This window comes from Odocoileus virginianus, chromosome 34 (genome assembly GCF_023699985.2).
Source record: "Odocoileus virginianus isolate 20LAN1187 ecotype Illinois chromosome 34, Ovbor_1.2, whole genome shotgun sequence".
Taxonomy (NCBI): domain Eukaryota; kingdom Metazoa; phylum Chordata; class Mammalia; order Artiodactyla; family Cervidae; genus Odocoileus; species Odocoileus virginianus.
Window position 1 is genome coordinate 14849544 of NC_069707.1, and position 23926 is coordinate 14873469.

The following is a 23926-nucleotide window of genomic DNA, read 5'->3' on the forward strand; positions in this document are numbered from 1 at the left end:
TATATGATTTTATCTCTGTATTACTTTGTCTGCAAAAAAGGCAGGAAAGGCGGTTAGAGAGCATTGTCACTTTCTTGCTGTATCTCCTCTGGTACCTGCTGAACTCTGGGCAAATTCCCCTAACCTGGGTGGCACCTTTTCTATTTGTAAAATGAAGACAGTAACTGCACTGGATCATAAAACTGTGAGAATCAAAACGAGTAAACAATGTAAGAAGAAGCTATGAAGAGTCAAAGTTTGACCACAAGTTAGTCTGGATATTGTCTTATTCAACTTTTTTTTTTACAAGGAGGAAAAAAGAGGTCAAAGTTTGCCTAAAGATGACACAAATACAGACTATATCAACCTAGATTATTAAATTAATAATCCACTGATTCCATATTAAAAAAAAAAAAAAAAAAACTACAGTAGTCCCTCCCCTCTTACCCTCAGTGGATACATTCCAAGAATCTGAATGGAGAGTACCAAACTCCATAAAGGGTATGTTTTTCCATATACATCCATTCTTAAGTTTAATTTATAAATTAAACACAGTAAGAAAATAGCTGAATTGCCATCACTGCTCTTGTGCTTTGGGACCATTTTTAGTAAAATAAAGGTTACTTGAGCACAAGCACTGCTGTACCCTGACAGTTGCTCTGAAAACCCAGGTGGCTACTAAGTGACTAACCAGCAGAATACCCTGGGAAAAGGGATGATTGACACCTGGGAGGGATGGAGTGGGCTGTGCAAGAATTCACTGCGCCACTAAGAATGGCTGCAATTTAAAACATGAATTATTTCCGGAATTTTCCATTTAATATATTAGGGTGAAGGTTGAACACAGAAAGTGAAACCTTACATAAGGCTGTGTGTGTGTGTGTTAGTCACTTAATTGTGTCCGACTCTTTGCAACCCAATGGACTGTGGTTCACTAGGCTCCTCCGTCCATGGAACTCTCCAGGCAAGAATACTGGAGTGGGTTGCCATTCCCTTCTCCAGGGGATCTTCCTGACCCAGGGATGGAACCTAGGTCTCCTGAATTGGGGGCAGATTTTTTAATGTCTGAGCCGCCAGGGAAGCCCTTGGAAAAGGGCTGTGTGTTTACATCTCACAGTTTAAATGGGAGTCTTGTGCCAAGTTAGCTTCAGTGACTATCTGAAAGGGAAACTCAGAGTGTGCCTCCCAGCCCTTCCGGCAGACAAGGGTGTCTTGAAGACCAGGAAGTCGTGGGAATCACCAAGGATCTGATGGGTGAAGAAAGAGGGGTGAATGCCGGCATCGTGATGAAGAGAAAAGGGCAGGCACTCTGTTCCCCTGCTGGAGGGAAGGCGCTCTTAGCAGCTTGCAGCCGCCTCCTCTATGTGGCAGACCTGCACATTGCTGATTCCCTCCTTAAACCAAAAGCCCAGTACAGATAAAGGAGCCAACCCTCCCCTGGGATGCTATGGTCCCATTTAATCCCAAGAGATTATAAACTAACAATTTATTCTGAGTTTGGGGTGGTACCAATTTTTTTTTAATTAAAAAAAAATTTATCTAATTTTTGGCTGTACTGGGTCTTCATTGCTGCCAGCAGGCTTTCTCTAATTCCAGCGAGGGGGGGCTACTCTAGATGCAGTACCCAGGCTTCTCATTGCAGTGGCTTCTCGTTGCAAAGAACAGGCTCTAGGGTGTGCAGGCTCAGTAGTTGCAACACACAGCCTGCGTTGTCCCACAGCTTGTGAAATCCTCCTGGAGCAGGATTTTGCTGCACTGGCAGGCGGATTCGTAACCACCAGACCACCGGGGAAGTCTGATGGTACCAACCGAAATAAGCTTTGGCCATATCTGTTGAAGGTATGAGCAATCTGAACACCTAAGCTTCAGGATGAATTTTCGTTGCTGTGGTCGCTCAAGACTGTAAAGAATTCATTGGTAGTGCAGGAGCCACAGGAGACATGGGTTTGATCCCTAGGTTGGGAAGATCCCCTGCAGCAAGGAATGGCAATCCACTCCAGTGTTTCTGCCTGGGAAATCCCATGGACAGCCCTGGCAGGCTACTGTCCATGGGGTTGCAAAGAGTCAGACAGGATTGAGTAACTGACACTTCCTCCACACTCTAGCCCTTATTAACACCACTGGGTCTATTATTTTTCCTACTCTTGGAGAAAAATAAATGGTTCATTCAACAGATGTTGCTAAGAAATAGATTTGTAGGAACTGTAGGATTTTATTTTACCATAGGAAATATGGCCTTAATGGGAAGAAAGCATTCCATTAAAATGTATTTATCAATTATCCTTCAATTAAGCTGAGAAATAAATTAAAAAGGTAGCTTGGATAATAACAGAAGAATGGAGTCTAAGGTGGACCTCAAGCCTTGTTAAAGTCACAGAACCGGTCACTATTCTTGTTTGTTAAGTTCACCTTGCCAGAAAGGGAAGGGCTGAGACATCCAAAATGAATGCTTCAGTTTCAAAATGTCAGACCTCAGTCACACATTTCAGGGAAAATACCAAATTGCTGTGTTTAAAGAGATAAAAGCACTTAGAAGGATAGTTGCAGAGGATGGTATGTACATGGTACCTCCTGAAATCTGGCTGGGAATTGTGATGGGGGAGGGGAAGCCCTCTCTTACTAATTCACTAGGAATTAATTTTAAGATAAAGTATGAGAACAGGGAGTACAGTTTCTTGTAATGCAATTTAACTTGTTCTTCAGGTTGACTGCATTTTTATGACAATCTTTGCTTTATTCCTCCATTTTGGTCCAGAACCAGTTATAGCTATACATCGCTTGCAGGTAAGGAAGATTTAGGCCTAGAAATCTTTAAGCACATAAAAAACATTATTGAGCTTAAGATACTGATTGATGAAACTTCCTCTTCTAGAACTAGCTCCCAAAACACAATTGGAAGACTATCACTCAACTGCTAACTAAATAAAACTGTTAGCTCTCTAAATAAAATAAAAGTTAAACCGAGAATCTATAGTATCAAAAAACAAAAAAAAAAAAATGGACCAGGGTGAAATGATGTTGTATGGTTTCATTCTGCTCAGACAAATCTAAATGTTTTTAACATAAAAAGTAGCTATGAATTTTTTACTCCAACTTGTGCTAGTCTGGAAAATAGTCAAACCTGCCCTGCCTAAATTCCCTGATTGTTGGGAAGATTGCTCCTCATGGAGAAGGCATCATGTACTGATTGGCTGAGCATGCAGAGGCAAGATCCTGTATTGGTTGTCTGGGCGCTCCAGGTTGAAAGTAACTCCTCCCAGCTGTCAGTTAAAGAAATTGAGGCCCAAAGAAGTTAACCACCTTTTCTGAGGTTGCCCAGTCAGGATTCAAACCCCCCTGTGGCTCAACTCTCACCTTCCCAAATGTGCAAACATTTTCATGGACTAGAATTGACTGGATGGGGCGGGTGTTGTCAGGAGAGGGGTGGGTATCTGGAAGGGAAAACTTTTTCACCTGTTAACCTATTCATGCGGCTATTGAGGAGGTGAACATAAATCTTATTTATTGCCTTTACCACAGTGGTTCTAAAACTTCAGCACGTCAGAATCTTCTGAAGGGTTTCATAAAACAGACTGTAGAGTATCTGATGTTGAAGCTCCAACACTCTGGCCACCCTATATGAAGAGCCGACTCACGGGAAAAGACTGATGCTGGGAAAGATTGAAGGCAAAAGGAGAAGGGAGCAGAAGAGGATGAGATGATTAGATAGCATCACCTGCTCAGTGGACATGAATTTGAGCAAACGCGGGGAGATAGTGAAGGACAGAGGAGCCTGGCTGCAGTCCACGGGGTTGCAAAGAGTCGGACACGACTTAGCGACGGAAAAACAGCAACAACAAAGAGTGTTTGATTCAGTTGGTTCAGAGTGGGGCCCAAGAATGTGCACGTTGAACAGGTTCCCAAAAGAGGATGATGATGATGACGCTAGTAGCAAAATTTGGAGAACCCCACAGGAGGAGACGGGGATGACCGAGGATGCACTGGATGGGTGGCATTCAGTGGACATGAGTTTGAGCAAACTCCAGAAGATAGGGAAGGACAGGGAAGCCTGGCATGCTGCAGCCCATGGGGTCGCAAAGAGTCAGACACAACTGTGCGCCTAAGCACAGCACAGGATTAATTTAGGCACGCTACAGTCATGGGGTTGCAGAGTCGGACGCAACTTAGTAACTGCACAAGATTTGTTCTAAACCTCCCTGTTCTCGTTCTGAATGCCTCTGTAATCTCTGAGCACAGAAAAGAATGCAGCCAAAGTAATTAAACCCCCTAACTAGTTTTTGAGGAGGCCACCTAGACAATCTTCCTTACTCTAAGAGAAGCAAAGATCTGGATGAGGAAACAAATGGTCGTCATTACAGAGTCCAGGTCTCCCCATCCAGGGCCTTTCTGCTACCGTCTCTCTGCCTAGGAAACCCTTCCTTGCTGTTAGCCATTTAAATTTATTTCTATATTTTTTTTTATTAGCAGAAGACAAAAGAATCCTTTTATCTTTCCATTTAGATGAAGATGCCCGGAAACAGACAAAGGTCCGAAGGTAGCCAGCCAGAAAGAACTGGGCGCCAGGAGGATGCACGGTCTAGGGAGCGCTGGGAGAGACCTTGCTGGCTTGGCCTCCTTCCAGCCAGAGCCCCTCCCCCAAAGTGCATGCCCCCCACACCTCCACCCTAGGGAGAGGTGCTAGCAGACCGCAAAACTGAGAAAGCAAGAGGGAGAGGAGGAAAGATAAGAAATACAGATGATGCACAAAAAGAACATGTCTGAAAAAGATGTTTATGGTATTAATATTTCAGAAACCGCAGTCATTATTCTGAATATCAAAATACAACTGTCATCAGGTTGCTTATGGAGGGCAGTTTTATTAAAACTTCTAATTACTGATGTTAATGTACTATGATGCGTTTTGCTTTCTAGTTTATCAAGCACCTTGCGAAGCACCTAGTCACACATTCGGAAACGAGGAAATTGCTGAGAAAGGGTAAGCCTCATCTTTCTTTGCCACCAAAGTCTGTGCATGAGATTTTCAAGCAATGTCATAGGTTATTTTCTCCCCTGTTCCTTCCAGGGCATAGAAAGGACAGAAGAGCTGTTTGATGTCTGTCTTTTTCTAAGATCCATATATCCAGCTACTGATCCTGCATTTTCCCTTGGGAAGCTCACAGGACTCTCAAATTGAACGTTTTCCAAATGAATATCATTGCCCACCTCTACCCATGTCGTGTCTGACTCTGAGACCCAATGGACTGTAGCTCACCAGGCTCCTCTGTCCACGGGATCTTACAGGCAAGAATACTGGACTGGGTTGCCATTTCCTTCTCCAGGGAATCTCCCGGACCCAGGGATCAAACCCCCGTCTCCTGTATCGTAGGCAGATTCTTTACCATCTGAGCCACCGGGGAAGCTCACGTACCCATGTCGGTTCCTGACTCCACATCCAGGTTGGCAATGCAGAAACTTCTTTTTTTTTCCCAAGGCTTGTCATTTTATTTAGGGAAGGGATTGAAGGGTTTCTGTTTTTGTGTGGGTTTTTTTTGTTGTTGTTGTTGTTTGGTTTTTGTTTTTAGTCACGCTGCACAACTTGCAGGATCTTAGTTCCCCAATCAGGGACTGAACCTCAGCCACCGCAGTGAAAGCTCGAAGTGCTAACCACTGGACCCCAGGGAATTCCCCAGAAAACTTCATTCTACACGCCATGCTATTCCCACAACAGTTAATCAGGTATCGTGTCCTGTTAAGTCCATCTCCTAACCATCTCTTGATTTACCCCATACCTCTCCAAGCCAAAGTGTCGTTATTTTAATATATGCCCATAATGGCAACCCACTCCAGTACTCTTGCCTGGGAAATCCCACGGACAGAGGAGCCTGATGTGCTGCAGTCCATGGGTTCGTAAAGAGCCGGACACGACTTACTGACTAAACAACGACAATTATCTCTTGCTAGCTGGTGATGATGGTGGTGGTGATGCTAGCTATTACTACAGTAACATGTGAGCTAGTCTCCTCCTAACCTCTGGTCTTTAATTCTCCAGTAGCAATTCTTTAAAAGCATTGGTATTTTAGGTGGAAACTTCCTTGTTTAAGAAGGGCTGTCCTGGGCCTTGCAGGATCACAAGTATCTTTGGTCCCAACTCATTAACACCTTAACCCTTAACCACACCCTTAAGACCCTAACCAAAACTCAACAGGGGAGTGGGGCAGAATCCCAACACTGCCTTAGGAATCCTAGGAGAGCATCTCTTCTCTGTTAAACTGGTGACATTTTAGTTTAAATCCCACTCTTTAAAATGGTCCACTGGCCAACACGGCTGTACCCTTTCCATAAAGCCTTTACAAAGAACCCTGTATCCAGGCCTAAAGACAACCCCATCTGCTTTTCCCGGAATTAGGAGAGTTTCTGAGGCTAACAAGTGTAATTAGGATCAAACACAACGTGGTTTTTAAGTTAGCCTAATGTAAAGTATTCTCCTTGTGCTTGTTAATTATACCAGGTTATTTGGGAGTTTTGGAACAAAGAAGAAAAAGCAGAGGGGTGAGTTAGTGCTAGGATTTAGCAAACCATATCCCGTTGTTGGAAAATAACATACTGAGTCCTAATTTCGTCACTTAGGAAATATTATTCCAACTCTGGTCTTGAAATATGAATACTATCCATAGGCAAGTTTCTCTTAAGGTTGGATGTAATACTACTCTTGTGTTAAAATTTTTCATATCAACAAGAAATAGGAGAATATGCAAAAAGTCATGAGATTGTTTTGGATACTGTACAGATGGGGGCTTCCCTGGTAGCTCAGCAGGTAAAGAATCCGCCTGCAGTGCGGGAGACCTGGGTTCGATCCCTGGGTGGGGAAGATCCCCTGGAGGAGGGCATGGCAACCCACCCCCGTATTCTTGCCTGGAGAATCCCATGGATAGAGGAGCCTGGCGGGCTATGGTCCTTGCAGTTGCAAAGAGTCAAACATGACTGAATCAACTTGGCATGCGCTGTACAGATGCCTGCAACATTTAAACATCAAAAAGGGGGGGGGGGGGGAGGGTTGATTTCTAAGCTGTGACAGCAGTTAAAAAAGTCATGATTATATTATTTTCACTACAATGCCATCTCTAAGTCCTGGTGGCCTTAGCTACAATCTGTGTTATCACATAAGGACTGGTGATCTATAGCTCAATTTTCTCATTTATAAAAAGCGAGACAAGTCATTTACCTAATTCCAGTGATATACCATAGGTTGGAGATGGTAAGGAACTTGGTGGTGAGAAGGAACTTGCATTTGTACCAAAATTGTGCCAGGCTGCCCAGCAGATTCGTCTCTAGAATCACATGAGAAGTGCAGTCATGTGACACTGGTCACGTTCAGGTGCCAACCTCTTATTTCCTGGGAATCCTTGCACTGTACCCATTTCCTTTCTTGCTGTTGGATAAGGGTTTTCTTTTCTTTTTTTTTTTTTTTTGGATGAGGGTTTTCTAACTCTGGTTCTGGTTCCTGTTTGGGATTTCAGAGCAAAATCTGCATAAAACTGTGCTCCTTTGTGGAGTTGGAGGTCAGCCAGAGGCTTAAGGAGAGTCTAATCAAACGGGTCCCCAACCGGAAAAGCTTAAAGAATCACTGAAGAGATTTCTGTGCACTCATACAGTCCCAGGAAGCTTTGTGGACAGTGTTGCAAGGGATGATTAAGTATAGTTAAAAGTAGAAGTGAAACGTGTGATGAATCTCATGATGGTAAAGAGCAATCAAAATTGAATTAAGGTGAAATTACAGAAAGAAAATCCATGGTATTTAATTAGGTTGCATTTTATTTAGATAAATGAAAAATCTGCATCCCCGCCCAAACAGAAGTAAGAATCAAATATTGTCTCAGATTAAAGGAAAACTGCTAAGCTTGAAGCTTACACTGAGAGCTAAAATTTCCAGCCCTTCAATATCTCAAAGGAAAATATCAGAACAAAGTTATCTGTGTGGCAGAGAGAGGCAACTTGGGTGTACCATTAGCAAAAGAACCTGAGGGGGAACATTTTATATTCCTCAATTATAAGAAATGGCAAGAGTGTACAAGTCTTGCATTCCTTTCTATTGTACATGGCTCCATAGTAATGCAAAAATTAGCAAAGTTTAGGCACTTGCTCCAACTTCTGCAGTTTGCATTTGATGCTTAACGACCTCACAACAGCAGCTTTAAAATTATAAAATTATAATACAGAATTATATGTCATGCTACTGTTAATGGCATTGCTCCTGTTAATACAACAATGATGCTTAGTGGACACAGGTACAGAGCTTGAACGGGAGTAACCCAGGGCACATCAAAAGAGCACAGTCACCAAGCAACTGCCATTGAAAAACCAACTTTGATGGCTAGAATGACCCGGCCAAGGCCAAACACCAATAGGATGAAGTGGCAGGATGGAATTTCAATCCCCCAAAAATGACTACCATAAACTACACAAATCTTGAATCTGTTCAAAACAGGACAAACCTTCCTGCCATAGAAAGGAAGTCAGTCAATAATTAGAAGTCAAAAGAACTCCTTAAAAACTGCTGTCATCTCCAAATTTCAGTTGATCTTCAGAAATTGACACCAGCGTTTCAGCATGTTTTTTTTTTTAGGTCTCAAGTTGGCAAAAGAAAGATCTTTAGATCAGAGGTTGTTTTTTTAATTTGGAGATTTTAAAGTTTAGTAATTAAGCACAAGTGGCTATTAAATGTGCAAATAACTCCTAAAAGGATATTAAATGTTCTCCAAGTGCAAGGCCATATGCTCTTAGCATGAGGAGTATTTCTAATATGGCCAATTTTTTTTAAAATTGTAATCAGATTTGTTGGTTTATGAGAAATTACTTTCCAGTTTTAACAGCCAACTGTCTTTTGGCTAAAAAAAAAAAAAAAAAGACTATTCTAGTTTTGCTTAAGTGTTATGCTTTAAAATAACTTAATCGACAGTTGAAATTTAAGTTCTCAAACTGGAGTACTGAGTTTAAGTAAAATTTAAGAAGTGTATACATCAGACCGGTCTCTACCCATGAAAAAGTGGAAACTCTCCAGTAGATAGGGGACGGTTCTGTGTGTGTGGCAATTGTCTGACAGAATCTTTTGTATATTACCATGAAGTGGAAATCATTTTGACACTTTAAGAATTTTTTCCAAGATCACCTGTTAGGCAAGGCATTTGTACTGCTAAGCCTTCTTAAAATGTCTTTCTAGAGGCATTTGTCATTAACACGTATTAACAAAGAGAATTAACTTTTCAGGAAGCACCACCAGATGGTAGCATTGTTTCAGGACCTTCGACCTGAAAAGCTCCCAGTTTATTTCAGTGGAGGCCTCTCTGCCCTCGACTTCCCCTAATCTGAAACTGACGTAAAGCAGTGACCCTGTAGTGACTGCGTTAGAAAGTTCTAGCTTCTCTGCTTTTCGGATGCAATAAACATAGGACCCAGGCTTCCTATGATCTAAGAAATCCAGCAAATCTAAGTGAAGCAAATGTTTTATTGAAATCAGTTGTCAAATCACAATTTATCCAAATGAACATAATGCTACATTGTTCTTAGAAGAGTGGGCACAAATATGGCACAGATTAACAATCCAGCATCTATCAAAATACCATTTGTAAAGAACCTGACTTATTTCGTGCTGTGTGTGAATGGGGGTCCAGCATGTAAGGTCGACTCAAAAGCAGTCAATTCTTTTCTTCATAACGTGAAAACATTTCACTACTTTGCCTCAAAATGAAAGCACACGCATCCGTCCAAACAACCATAACAATCAGGAGAAAAGACTCCAACTTAATCTGCTCCTGAAAAAAACTTCCTTCCAACCTCCACCCGGGGGCTAGGAAGAAAAATTTCCCAGTAACAATGGGACATTCTGTATGTCTCCCCCCTACTCCCGCCCCCCGCAAAAAAAAAAAAAACCCGCCTTTTATTTTTAGCATACTATGCATAATAGGAAAGTGACCTATTTCAAAGTGATATTGAACAGGGAATCTAATCCTTAGTGAATTTTAAAAGAGGTGGAGCTTCTGATCAGGAATGTTATTTCTAGAGAGCTGTTTTTCAAAGGCTGTAACTGAGGCAGCAGAAAGCTTCCAGAGACTTGACCGTGGCCGCATGCCCCCTCGTATAATGTGTGATACAAAAGGAATTGCACTATGCTGTACATTTCCTTAGACGTAAAAGGAAAAAAAAATATACAATAGATACAGAAGGAGGATTACTTGAAACATACATATAAATACATAAAGAATGATACTCCAGTTTGAGAAGCAGAACCAAGAATTGCCAACTCCAGTTCTGGGCTAAGAATTGAGGACCTTGAATCAGAAACATTATATGGTACCAAGGGAAAATGTCAGTGTGGTCTTGACAAGAGGAAATGTTATCCGGTATAGCTCCCGATGAAGCCTCAGGATTGTCAGGGGTTCTCGGGAAATGAGAGCAGTTGACATGTCTGTTCTTCGGTTTCCAAAGTTCTGAAAGACTGGTCTCATCAGCAGCATTCAATTTCTTCCCCTACTGGTCTTCACATTCTGGTCTTGCAAGTACAAAAGTGTAACTGTGGAAGGAAGTCAGAATCAAAAGTAAATGAAATCTGCTTTTCCTCTCTCATTTCTGCAGTAGCACTAAGAGTTGTGAGAGGGAGATGCGGCCAATGGGAACCCTAGTGAAAACCATAGGTTGAACCCCGTAAGAAAGAAACATGGTCCATAATACAATGTCCTTTGCTACTGAGTGGGCCAAAAAGTTTGTTCAGATTTTTTCCTAAGATGTTCCAGAAAAACCCAAATGAACTTTCTGGCCAACCCATACCCAAACAGCAGTAGTTAGGCTCTTATATGCAATGGAAATGTTTTTAAAGTGCTTGTCCCTAAGCTGGAAGAAATCAATATTTTCCCCAGAGAGCTATAAATTACATTTCAAGCAGCAGCGTATAAACCTACTTTGGACTTCTATAGTTATTCTGTAAAAAATGCAACAAACTAGCTGGTATGGTGCTGAGTGAGCACAACATATTCTGTCCTCAGGCCAAACACATACACAAATGCACACTTGTGTGCACACACAACAGGCCTCTTAATTTTCTTAGAAAGCAGTCATACCAGGGGGTAAAATGAACTCACTACTCTTAGGACACCAGTAAGACTGATGGGTATGTCAATGAGAAAAAGGAAACTAACCTGGGTCTCCTAATCTGACTGATGGTTATTTCCCCAGGTGTAGGTTTGGGGTAAAATCCTAATTATTTGAACTCATAACAAATCAGCCATCTGAAAGCGGCGGGGGGGGGAGAGTGGGTGAAGGGGGAATTTTTTTTTTTTTTTTTTAAAAAGAAGTTACTCACGTGATGTTTTAAGATTCCGTGGGTTCGGGTTTCGTCAGATCTCTCTCTTGGCTCTGCGTCTCCTCCTGTGTTTGTGTTTTCATCTCTTTTTCCAACTCGCTCTGCACTTTTCCCTCCTGGCTGTCTCCCTTCTCTTTCAGTTTGGGTCCATTTGTATCTTGGGACTCTTTGGTCGAGCCTCCCGAGGCCTCAGCATCCTCCGGGGCTGAGGTTTGGTTTCCAGGGTCACCGGCAGCATCACCTTTTTCATCTTCTTGGGATTCAAATGGTGACTTCTTTCTTTCTCCAAACCCGGCACTGCCGTCATCTTGCAGCACAGACTCGGTTTCAGGGATTTCTCTCTTTTTCTGGGATGGGAGAGCTACCTCTTCAAGCTGCTGGTCGTCTACCCTGGGACCTTCTATGCTAATGGCCGCCACCTTCTCTGAAGCTTCATTTGTATCTTTGGAAACGCTGGGATGCGCGTGTTCCCCGGTGCTTAGTGGGGGCTCCTCTTTGGCTTCTACGGCTTGTGTTTCATCCACTGGGCAGGCCGGAGGTTCGCTTTCTTTCTCCGTTTTCTGCTCAGCTTCCTGGCTGTCGGCTTCTGCCAGTTGAGCCTGCGTCTGGACATCAGTGGCCGTTTCTTCCGTACTCCCCAAATGGTCAACGGCTGTCTGAATCACGCTCTGTACAAGTCTGCAGCTCTCCTTCTCAAGTTTCGAAATCTCACTTTCCGCCTTGCCGTCTTCCTCTCCTGTGCTGCTCTCTCTGCCTTCCTGACCAGCAGCCTGCTCACCATCTCCATCCAACTCCCGTTTCTGTGATGTGGTTTCATCTCCTTCCAGGTCAGCGCTGATGTCTTTTCCAGGCGTAATAGATACTATCACTGGTATTGATTCTGCTTGAGACTCAGTGGCTGTGGATGCCATATCTTCTTCCCCAGGCTGGGCAGGAAAATCTTTGTCTTTTTCTGAGGACTCTTCTTCTGGTACTAGACGTGCTTCTGCAGATTTCAAAGCTTCGGCTGTTTCTACAATCTTGATGGCTTCTCCTAAGACCTTCTCCTCCACGGCTGCAGCTATCAGAGCTAACGCTGCCTCAGAGCTTTGAACTGGGATTTCTGTGCCTGCCTCTTCCTCAGAAGCCAGCAGGGGAGAACTTCCTTCAAAACTGATGACTTCCTTTTCCCCGTCGATGATGGTGACATTCACTGTCTGAACCAGTTGCTTACTGAGCTCTTCACAAACGTCCACAGCTGGTTCGTGCTCAAGTTTCTCTTCATTCCCTTCGGTTGCTTCCACTTCCACTGTCTCCCTTTTCCCTTCAACTACCATCTCTCCCTCTGCTGGGGTTGGAAGAGACTTAGCAGGACTGTGGAGTTCTAGATTACCATTCTCTTGAAATTCAACTTTCTTAGTAACGTCCTCCTCAAGGACAACTTCAGTTATTTTTTTCTCAGTTATTTCTGTGTCAGTAGACACAGCAAGTCCTTCCACGGATGGTTCTTCTTTGGCTTCCTCGTCAGAGCACTGGCCAGTCTCTTGAATCACCTCAGTCTTTGAAAGGATGGCTACAGTCTCCACTGTTCCTTCCTCTTCATCCGTGTGTTCTAGACCCTCTGCCATCTTTGAAGACCTTTCGTCCTGCGACTGAAAATCAGAAGATGCTGCAGGCAGCTCTTTCAGTGCAGGAAGTGCCTCGCCTTCGGGGACCTGGGACTGAGTGCCGGCTGGAACCTCACCATCTTCACGGTCATCCATGCTCTTGTCTGGCTGGCTTAGAGTTGAAGCATCAAGATCTGCTACTGGGGTGCTTCCATTGGTCTCACTGTCCGTGAGGGTTTCCGCTGAGTCAGGAGCAACAGCCTGCTCTGGGGCAGTCTCTCCTTCTACTCCAGTTCCGGTTTCAGCCAGACAAGTGCTCACCAACTCCCTGGCCTCTGCACTCTCTGTGCCTGGAGGAACTTCTTCCAAGCTTTCCACGGTGGCCTCGGCAACCACCTTTTCCTGTGTCAAAGTCTCAGTTTCAGTATCTTGGATAAGCCCTTTGGATGCTTCGTCCATCACTTCCTTCAGATCGAGGGCCTGAGAACCCTCCTCAGCCTCTTCCACTTTCTCCAGTATTTTGGTGTGTCCTTTCTGGGTTGTCTGGATGGCATCGTCTGGCAGCTGTGACTTTTCTCTAACTTTTTCTGCAACGGCCTGCAGCACCTCCTGGGTCCTCCTCGCCTGGTCCTCCGCGTCAGGCATGCCGCCCTCCACCTCTTGCACTGGTGTCGCCTCCTCGGTGGTGTCTGGAGAGTCGGTTAACTGAGAGACAGCCGAAACCATGTCTGCGGTCTCTTCCGCACCAGAGGCCTCTGTGGTTTCGGCAGCTGTCACGGCTTCCGAGGTTAATTCCACCTCGCTGGCCATCGTGTCATCACCAGCCTCCTGGCCCTCTGGCAGCACTTTGGTAACGATGGGGGTTTCCTCCACGACGACTTCTCTTTCAAGCACCTCCTCGCTTGGTGGTGTGGCTTCGTCTTCGGCTTGTTCCAGAGGTTCCGTCACCGACGCTGAGATCCAGGAGGGCGCCCTTTCTTCGATATTGCTAATGGCCCTTGTCCCGTCCACGACAGCTACCGACACGGTGTGAACCAGACTCTTGCTGAGCTCCTCATCGACATCCACCTGCTTCTGCTCGGGCCCCTCCTGGCTCTTGGGGGCTTGCTGGGCTTCGGTTTTCTCTCTTTCCACCGCATCATATTCAGACAGAGGGACTACGGCTGGGATGTCCGCATCGTCCTCGTTGGCCTCCGCTGGCCCCGCCTCTTCGACGGCGGCTGGTTCCTGCTTCCCATCTGGCCGTTTCTTCCTTCGCCCGGGAATAAACTTCCGGATGGAAACCCAAGACTCTTCTTTCCCCGGCTCTGCCTCTGAGGCTGCATGTTCTGCGCCAGGCCCAGCTACAGAGTCTTCGCTTCTCTCTTCCAGTTTTGACTTCGATTTTTTTCTCGAGGTGACCAGTCTTTTAAAGGTTTCCCAAGTGGAGACGCCCTCACCTTCGGAAGGGCTGCCGGCCGGCTCGGGTGAGGAGCTTCCCGGCGGTTGCTCGTGGTCCTGGGAACCGGCAGCGGCCGCCTCTGGGCCCGGCTCCTTGTCCCTCCCAGCTTCCTCTGCTCTCTGGCTTTCCCCTCCGAGGGGTCTTGGTCCCCCTTCGTCGTCGGAAGAGGATGCTTTCCTGGCTCTCTTCTTGGATGACCCCACGCAAATCAGGGCTTCCCAGGACACGGAGGTGTCGACCTTGCGCTTGGGCTCCTCGGGCTTCGGCTCCTCTCCATTCCCTTTGGCCTCTTCCTGCACTTCGGAGGCCGCGCTCTCCGTGGAGGACAGGGTGGCGCTTTTGACTTTGTCCGCCTCGTCCTCCTTATCGCTTTCAGAGAGCCTTCGCACGCGTTTCTTGGGCGTCACCATCTTTTTGAAAGATGCCCAGGGGGTAACACCACCTTCCCTCTTCTTCTCCCCATCGGAAGTGGTCCCTTCCTCCGCCTCCCCATCCTGGCCCGGGGCCTCAGCCACCCCTTTCTCCAGACAGGTGATCTCCTCGGGCTCTTCTGGAGACGAAGCTGAGCTCTCACCGCCCTTCGGTTCGTCTGGACTGTCGGGAGAATCCACGGAGGCTGGGGGCTGCTCCCCGGACTCCTCGTCGCCGCCTCGTTTCCCTTTCTGTTTCTTTCCAGACAGCTTTTTCAAGCCGGAGCTCGTGAACAGTTTCTTTAAAGGGCTCCCCTGCACCTTAATTCTCTCCTGCGAGGACAGCATTTCGGCCTCCCTCACGGTGCCCTCGGGGGGCGTGGACGGCGATTTTGCTTCCCCGCTAAGCTCAGTTGCCTGGGAGTGATCCCCGCTCAGGGCGCCCGCGTCTTCCTCCGTCTTCAGCATCTCTGCCGACTCGGCTTCCGGAAGGTCGGCGCTCGTCTCGGTCGACTTTTCCGGTGGCGAGAGCGCCGCTGTTTCTTCCGCTTCGGCTTCCGGCTCTTCCTGGTCCTTCTCCACAGTGCTAACGTGGACTTCGGCGACAATCTCTACCTTTTCGTCAAACACCTCGGTTGCTAACGGAGCTGGTCTCTCTTCGGGAGGTGCCTGCGCTTGGTCTTCAGGGGGCAGCTCCACTTTTTCATACTCGGCCGACAGCCTGGCCTCCTGGGTGCTCTCGGGGGCCTCCTGGGCGGGCGGCTGCTCGCCGGGCTCTTCGGTCTTTTCGATTTCTTCGGCTTTTTCGGGCTCCTGTTCTTTCTTCTTCTCGGAAGCCTCCAGCTCCTCCTCCCGGGGCTTCCTGAAGCTGGTCTTTTTGCGCCAGCCGGCCCAGCCTTGAGTGAAGAATTTTCTGAAGGGCGAGGCGGTTTCGCTGGCCACGGGACTAGTCGGGGAATCTGCAGGTCTGGCGGGTTCTTTCTCTTGTTTCTCTTCTCCTTCATCTTTGCCTTCCTCAGCTGCTTGACCAGACTCGGCCTGAAGGGAGATTTCCGTGCAGCTCTGCTCGCGTCCGGGGGCCTCCTCGGGTTTCTCGGTGGACTGTTTCAGTTCACCGTCTTTGGGTGTCGCGCCCCCAGTCTCGCGGCTGGGCTCCGGGTGGTCACCAGCCCCGTCGGACTCTCCTGCCCCTTCACTTTCATCCTTCTTGACGGTGAGGAGCTGCACGCTGTCAGACTTCTCGGTCTTATCCTTTTTCACGGTGAATTTGAAGCCGACAAACTTGAATACCTTCTTAAATCCCACGTCGTTAGCCTGGGGCTCAGGGGGTTGCACCAGCTCATCCACGCTGCTTTCTGAGGCAGGGATGGGTTCCATCATCTCAGACATTTCCTCCTTCCCCTCCGTCGTGATGTCTTGAACCACCGCTGAGTTAGCAGCCATCTCTTTGTCTGAGTCCCTTTCACTCACATCTTCAGATTCTCTTTGTCCAACTATTAACAGAAAGAGGGGGTGGTGGGGAAGAAAAAGACAGACATGATTATAATTCAAAAAAATTAAATATTTAAAAACCATGACCAGTGAATACTTTAACAGTCGAGCAATTCCAAGATCAAGATCGGATAATGGTCTTACCAGCATCTGTAAATTTCAACAGATTACGCAGCTTTCAAATGATCTGTAAAAATTCAGGTTCAAAGGTACTACTCTGCTCTTTCTGTTCCTTTTAGAGGGAAAGTTAACAAATTCAGCTAGCAAAAAAAAAATTAGTTAGAGGTAGGTGGCCACAGCATCACTGAGGGTCCTGAGCTGCAACAAAAGATCGTGCATGACCCAAAGAAGACCTTGCATGCTGCAACTAAGACCCAGCACAGCCAAATAAATAATGTTTTTTTAAAAAGACAAGAGTTGGGAGGAACATTTTTACAGACAAAGTTTGAAACCAAAGCAAGGAAATTATTTGATTGACTGTAGCTTAAGCGGTTGCCTTATTTGGGAATGCCCAGTTGGCTGTTTGTCAACAGACTTAGGAAAAAAAATCACATATACTAACACTATTCTAATAACTCATCAGTCAAGGATCAAAAGATGCTAAAATTTTGGGGTGAAAGATTGTCAGCACACCTACAGTTTTAGAGTATCAACACACAGGTGACTTCATTTCAAAAGGAACAAGTTCCTTTACAATGGAGAAATCTTCCAGCCACTGCCGTAACCACGCCATCAGAATTAACATCCCCAGTAACAGGACAAAACTGTCATCATGCTTCCCAATGTGAGGCACTGAGAAGGCCAGTAAATCACCCACATAATACTCCTGACAGAAATGTTTAACAGGACTGAATCATGTGGAAGCAGTCGCCCACGATGAAGAACATCCTATAAAATAGCCTGGACTGAAACATCAATGTCGCAAAAGATAAAAATCAAACATAAATACAAATGGATTGCCTACAAATCACTTTTAAATAGTTTAAGGAGAGAGAATGAGGGGGTATGGAGAAGAGAAGAGAGAGAAGGAAAGAGCATGAGATAAAACATCAGTGAATGGTGAATTAGGTCACGTGTACAGAGGTGCTTATTCTATTTTTTCTGTAGGTTTATATTTTAAAACTTGTGGGTTAAAGAAGCTAGTCCAGTGCGGTTCAATAAAGGGTGGGATGTGCTAAATTTAAAAAATTAAGAAACCTAACAACCAGAGATGCCAGGCGTGGACCTCAGTTGGATATTTGTTAGAGCAAGTCAGCTCAGTGACACTTTTGGATCTTCTTGGGAGAATGATTTGAGATTAGAGGTGACCCATTTTTACCAAAATGAAAGGGTAGAAATTTTGACTGAAAAGAAAAACAGGCTACCATACGTCTATATACCACGACCTCATTTTGGTTTAAAAACTCTGTCCGTCTCTCTTTCTCACACACACACACACACCATCCACATATGACTTCTGGATGATGAGAATGTAACATACTTTAGCTTTACTTGTCCGAATTTTTAAAATTTTCTATTTAGTATTGCTTTCTGTTTGCTTTTCTACTTAGTATTACTTTATTTGGGAGGTGGGGTGGAGCTCTAAAACCACTGCAGATGGTGACTGCAGCCATGAAATTAAAAGACGCTTACTCCTTGGAAGAAAAGCTATGACCAACCTAAACAGCATATTAAAAAGCAGAGACATTACTTTGCCAACAAAAGTCTGTCTAGTCAAAGCTATGGTTTTTCCAGTAGTCATGTATGGATGTGAGAATTGGACTATAAAGAAAGCCAAGCGCCGAAGAATTGATGCTTTTGAACTGTGGTGTTGGAGAAGACTCTTGAGAGGCCTTTGGACTGCAAGGAGATCCAACCAGTACATCCTAAAGGAAATCAGTCCTGAATATTCATTGGAAGGACTGATGCTGAAGCTGCAGCTCCAATACTTTAGCCACCTGATGCAAATTTTTTCCAATGAGTCAGTTAAATCATTGGAAAAGACCCTGATACTGGGAAAGATTGAAGGCAGGAGGAGATGGTTGGGTGGCATCACCAACTCGATGGACATCAGTTTGAGCAAGCACCAGGAGTTGGTGATGGATGGGGACACCTGGAGTGCTGCGGTCCGTGGGGTTGCAGAGTCAGACATGACTGAGCGAATGAACTGGACTGAACTGATTGCTTGATGTAGTAAATAAAAAGGTCAGTTAAAATTGACACACAAAAAGGTCCCAATAATGTAACAAAATACATAGCCAGTTTAGATACTAGTGTTTAGAACATAGCAGTAAGTATTTGAAATATAGAAATTCTTTGGAAATACAGAAACTATCTGCATCTCCAAATTCCTCATCAAATTTACATCATCTTATTTCTCCAGGAAAATTTTATTCTTTGTGTGAAATATTACAAGCCTGTGTCTACAAATTTCCATCGGACTATTACTGGGTTTGATTTTGAAAGTGAAGCCAAGAAAGTTCAGTGAAAAACTGTCCAAAGAACCACCCAAGTAAAGACCAGAGTCCTGTTTGAACACACTTTATACTATGCTATGCGAGCTATATACACCCTAGCAGCTTCCTGAGTAGCTGAGCTGGTAAAGAATCTGCCTGCGGTGCAGGAGGAGACCTGGGTTCGATCCCTGGGTTGGGAAGATCCCCTGGGAAGAAAGTGCCAACCCACTCCAGTATCCTTGCCTGGAAAATTCCATAGACAGAGGAGCCTGGTGGGCTACAGTCCATGGGGTTGCAAAGAATGGGACACGACTTTGTGACTAAGCACACACACCCACACACACCTCACCCTAAAGTTCTTTTCCCCTTGCTTTTCTTTTCTAACATGACCAGGTTTTTTGGATAGTCGCAGATAAAACCCGTGACCATCTAGGCTGCTGCTGCTTCTGAGAGGAAGGAGAGATACCGAGGAGGTGCCCTAGCCCTAACCACGCACCACAGGGGTGGGTGGGGCCTTGTGACAGTCCCACAGTTGTCTGTAAGAGTTTTGAGAATCAGGCAATTCTCATTTTTTCTAATTGATATCAGTCAGCATCTAAAGTAGCATTAAAAAAAATAAAAATAAAACCAAACTGAACATCTTATCAATTAAAATAATTTTTTTTTCTTTTTTTGCTGCACCACACAGGCAGGATCTCAGTTCCCCAACCAGGTACTGAACCTAGGACAAGGCAATGAAAGCCTGGATCCCAAACTCTAGGCCACCAGGGAACTCCCCAAACTGAACATTTTAGATAGACATTTTAGGAAGACAAAGGAATTTGATTAATTTCAAGTGTTCTTCTTAAAGGGCACTTTTTCCTTTTAAGAAACAAATCCTAAAAAAAAAAAAAGAAAGAAATCCTAAACTCTAGTTAATGACATGCATGCTTGAAGTGTTTAGGAGTGAAGCATACTGGTGCCTGCAACTTACTTTGAAATGCATAAAAAAGAAGTTAAGATGCGGGTTTCCCTGGGGCTCAGGGGTAAAGAATCTGCCAGCCAGTGCAGGAGACACAGGTTTGATCCTTGGTTTGGGAACAGCCCACAGGCCACGGAGCAACCAAGCCGGTGTGCCTAAACTATTGAGTCTGTGCTCTAGAGCCTGGGAACTGCAACTGCGGAGCCCTGGAACCTCAACAACTGAAGCTGGTGCCCTGGAGCCCATGCTCCATAAAAAGAAGCCACCACAACAAGATGCCCATGCACCGCAAATAGAGAATAGCCCCACTTGCTGCAACTAAAGAAAAGCCCATGCATCAAAGACCCAAAAAATAAATAAAATTATTAAAAACAAAAAGTAGGATGGATTCATGAATGGATGGAGGGATGGATAGTTGGAGAACTGTGTCATTAGGCAAGAAGGGAAATGTCAATTATAGACTCTAAATAAATATACATATGTAATAGTCACATTTCTTTCAACTCTTTCATAGCTTGAAATTTTTTCATAAGTAAATTTGGGGGGGAAGCTCCCTGGGTGATAAAAAATCACTTTGAATCATTTGTGACCAACTCTAGAATTTATAAACTATAAAAGAAAAATTACAGCCCACATTAAACATTAAGGCAAATATCCCAAGAGAGAAAAATCCAGACATATGTGACACTGTCCAGTATATCCAACCCTGACATTCTTTTAAGTCAGAATCTTCTAGGAACACTCTCTCCCCATTATTTTTTTAAAAGTATGTATAATTTTCTGAAATAAGAAGAAAATGCTCTAAGTTTTCATTTGTTCCTGTTATAAACCAGCTGTTAAGTCTAAAAATTCTTGACATTAAGTGGATTTCCATGAACTACTATACAAATTTTCCCAATTATAAAAGCATACTCACAAGAGAACTTTCTGCAAACGCTTTGAATGCAGCACAAGAGATGTGACCTTTTTTTAAAAGGTGGATGGTATCACTGGAAATATACTGGAGGAAAAAGTCAAACCCCAATAATAAACTCTATTCTACCATAATTTTACTAGTAACACACGCACATATAACCTTCCTGCCAGCAAGAGTGAGGTAAAAATATTAAGTAACCTCTCCAGAAACCATTAAAAAATGCAGAGACACTGCTAACAAAGTGGGAGACAGCAGGTGTCATACATATCATTTCTGCCCTACTTCCCCATTCCATGCTTCTAATCTGCATTTCAATCCGAAACACCTCTTATAAAACTCTGGGATGACTGGAATGTTTACAGTCAAAACTTGGGGGGACAAAGAATAATAGCGGCCAACTGGCAGAACAAAATCTCTATTGAAGGTTCTGTTATAGCCTAGCAATATTCACATGTTCTTGTTAGAGTGATATATGGCTGAGCCCATTAAAAAAGAAGAGTATTTAGGATCACAGGAAAATTTTTAAAAATCCTAACTGGTCTGCAGTCTCTTTTGACCTAAGTGATCCTAGGAACTACTATTGTCAGAACAATCTTTCAGATTGGGCAGGACCCCTGCGGACCCAGATGGAACCTCTGTGCTTTGTGCAGGAGGCTGGACAAACCCAACTGCACTTGTCTTCCTCACCAGCCGGACCTGTACAGTCCTTACAGAGAGGCCCCTTCCCGAAACTACCCCTCTTTGATCACATCAGGAAGGTAAGGTTTCAAAATTCCCTAAGGACTCCAGGACCTATAGGATAATCTTAACTACCCAGCCTGCCAGCCAAGTCTGCTTCAATTATGTTCTAATACATAAGCCAACTTAAAAAAAAAAAAACTTTATTGGATACATGTATGTATATAATTGATTTGCTTGGCTGTACATCTGAAACTAACACAACATTGTAAATCAACTATATTCCAGTAAAAAATAAGCCAACTTTGATCTCAGGCTTGTGATTCAGACTCAAACCAGACTCAAACCACGTGCGACCACGTGGCTGCCCACTCAACGGGGAGTGAAACCTAGATCCATTTTCACAAGCTCCTTTGGTATTTCTCAGCCATCACTCCATGGGCTGCAGCCCAAGTGGCGAGGTCCTCTCCATCCTGTTCAGCACCCCCAGGTTCGCTCAGCTGCCTCCAGGCTCTCCAGTGGGAGCAACTTGTGTTATTTTTTTGTGGGGGGAGGCCTGTATCCTCAGAGAAGGCAATGGCACCCCACTCCAGTACTCTTGCCTGGAAAATCCCATGGACGGAGGAGCCTGGTAGGCTGCAGTCCATGGGGTCACTAAGAGTTGGATAGGACTGAGCGACTTCACTTTCACTTTTCACTTTCATGTATTGGAGAAGGAAATGGCAACCCAATTCCAGCGTTCTTGCCTGGAGAATCCCAGGGACGGGGGAGCCTGGTGGGCTGCCGTCTATGGGGTCGCACAGAGTCGGTCACAACCGAAGCAACTTAGCAGCAGCAGCAGCCTGTATCCTATTCTACCTCACCTCCCGCCCACCTCCAGGACAAAGACCTCTCCAGGGGACCCCACGCCGCACAATCTTTATCCCAACCTTGACCACCAAAGACTATGTCTTTGTCTTCCTGGAGGCGCCCCTTTCTGGCAAGAAGCCACCTGCATGCAGCCTGGGGCCTCCCTCACGCTGCGGGTGTTTTTCACTCTCCAATTTAGATGCCGGCTGTGGGTTTGGGCGCCTGTTCCACAGGCCCCAGGGGAAGCCCTGCCCCTCGGGGGCCTCAGCAAACCCAATGGAGCCGAGAAGACGGTTCTGCAGCCCTGGGCATGCAGGCATCCTGGGGTGTCCCTTTTTCACACCACCGCCTCCACCACCACCACTGCGCGCTCCAACCGACACGTCGAGGGGCGCTCCACGCGATCCCGCCCGCCCGACGCCGGGAGAACCGCCACTGGGGACGGGGGGGCACGCGCTACTCACAGCAGAGGCTGCCCCACCAGGGCATGGCGCGCGCCGCCGGCCGGCAGGGGCAGCCCGACAGAGGCCCCGGAGGTCCAGCCGTCTGCCCCCGGCTGCCCCATCGCTGGATGGAGACTGGCGGCCGTCCCCGGGCCGCGCCGCTGACGAGCGCGCCCCCTGGGGACCGCCTCGCGCGTCACAGAGGGCGCCGCCTCCTCGCAAGCCTGCGAGGGGCCCTGACCATCAATCACCCACACCCGGGGTCCCTCCTCCAAGCAAAGAACACTCAAAACTTGAGTGTTGAGTTCAACACTCAAAACTTGAGTTCAAGCACACACACCGAAAATCCGCCAGATCTCCCCGGCCAGAGGCGCCCAAACCTCACTGCCACTGCATTCCTGAACCGCCCCTCTCTCTTATCCATACTATATGCCTTCCAGTAGTTGATACAAAACCCACACTGCCTAACAGAGGCCCGGGGCGTGGCAGGCATCCCTGCATGGGTTGGTTTGGTGGTTCAGTTCAGTCACTCAATGGTGTCTGACTCTTCGCAGACCCATGGACCACAGCATGCCAGGCCTCCCTGTCCATCACCAACTCCCAGACTTTACTCAAACTCATGTCCATTTGGTCGGTGATGCCATCCAGCCATCTCATCCTCTGTCGTCCCCTTCTCCTCCTGCCCCCAATCCCTCCCAGCATCAGAGTCTTTTCCAATGAGCCAACTCTTCGCATGAGGTGGCCAAAGTATTGGAGTTTCAGCTTCAGCATCAGTACTTCCAATGGTAGATGCATTTTATTATATATTTGTTCAAACCCACAGAATGGACACACCAAGAGAGAACCTTAATGTAAATGAAGGACTCTGAGTGGTGATGATGCCAAGCAGGCCGAGGATGGTAACAAATGTCCCACTCTGGTGAGGGACATTGACAACGGGAGAGACTGCTTGGGTGGGGGATAAGGAGTGTATAGATACTCTCTGTACTTTCCACTTATCACTGCTGTGAACCTAAAACTGCTCTAAGAAATAAAGTCCATCTTTTACAAAATATTAAATAAAATTTCTCTCTCTCTCTCTTTTTTTTTTTTTTCCCAGTTTTGGCATGAAAACTCAGTTTCAGCATGTGGGATGAGTTCCCTGACCAAGGATCAAACCCCAGTACCCAGCGTTGGGAACATGGAGTCTTAGCCACTGGACCACTAGGGAGGTCCCCAGAGTTTGTCTTTTTATTTATGTATTTAGTCTTTTCAAAAGAAAAATAAATCCCATGAACTTTCAAAGCATTAAAATTCTTATTCTCCATATGTCACTGTGTTATAATTTATAGATGCCACTTATGATAAGAGAAAGTATTTAGACATGCCAACATCTAAAGAAACTACTGCTGTATGTCTGATGTGG

The 23926-nt window shown here is 45.5% G+C and overlaps 1 protein-coding gene across 5 annotated transcripts in view; it reads right to left on the reverse strand.

Moving 5' to 3' along the window:
• Positions 1 to 7747: 7747 nt before the first annotated feature.
• AKAP12 (A-kinase anchoring protein 12) overlaps positions 7748 to 23926 on the reverse strand; it is a 105699-nt gene continuing 89520 nt past the window's right edge. For 3 of the 5 annotated variants that reach the window (XM_070461658.1, XM_070461657.1, XM_070461659.1), the window contains 2 exons: positions 11312 to 16241; positions 7748 to 10525 (listed from right to left, as the gene is read on the reverse strand). In XM_070461658.1, the coding sequence (XP_070317759.1) occupies positions 11320 to 16241 (4922 nt within the window). In that variant the 3' untranslated portion in view covers positions 7748 to 10525; positions 11312 to 11319. Of the gene's footprint in view, positions 10526 to 11311; positions 16242 to 20551; positions 20643 to 22542; positions 22596 to 23926 lie in introns of those variants that run through there. The other 2 variants (XM_070461660.1, XM_070461661.1) reach the window with 2 other exon arrangements.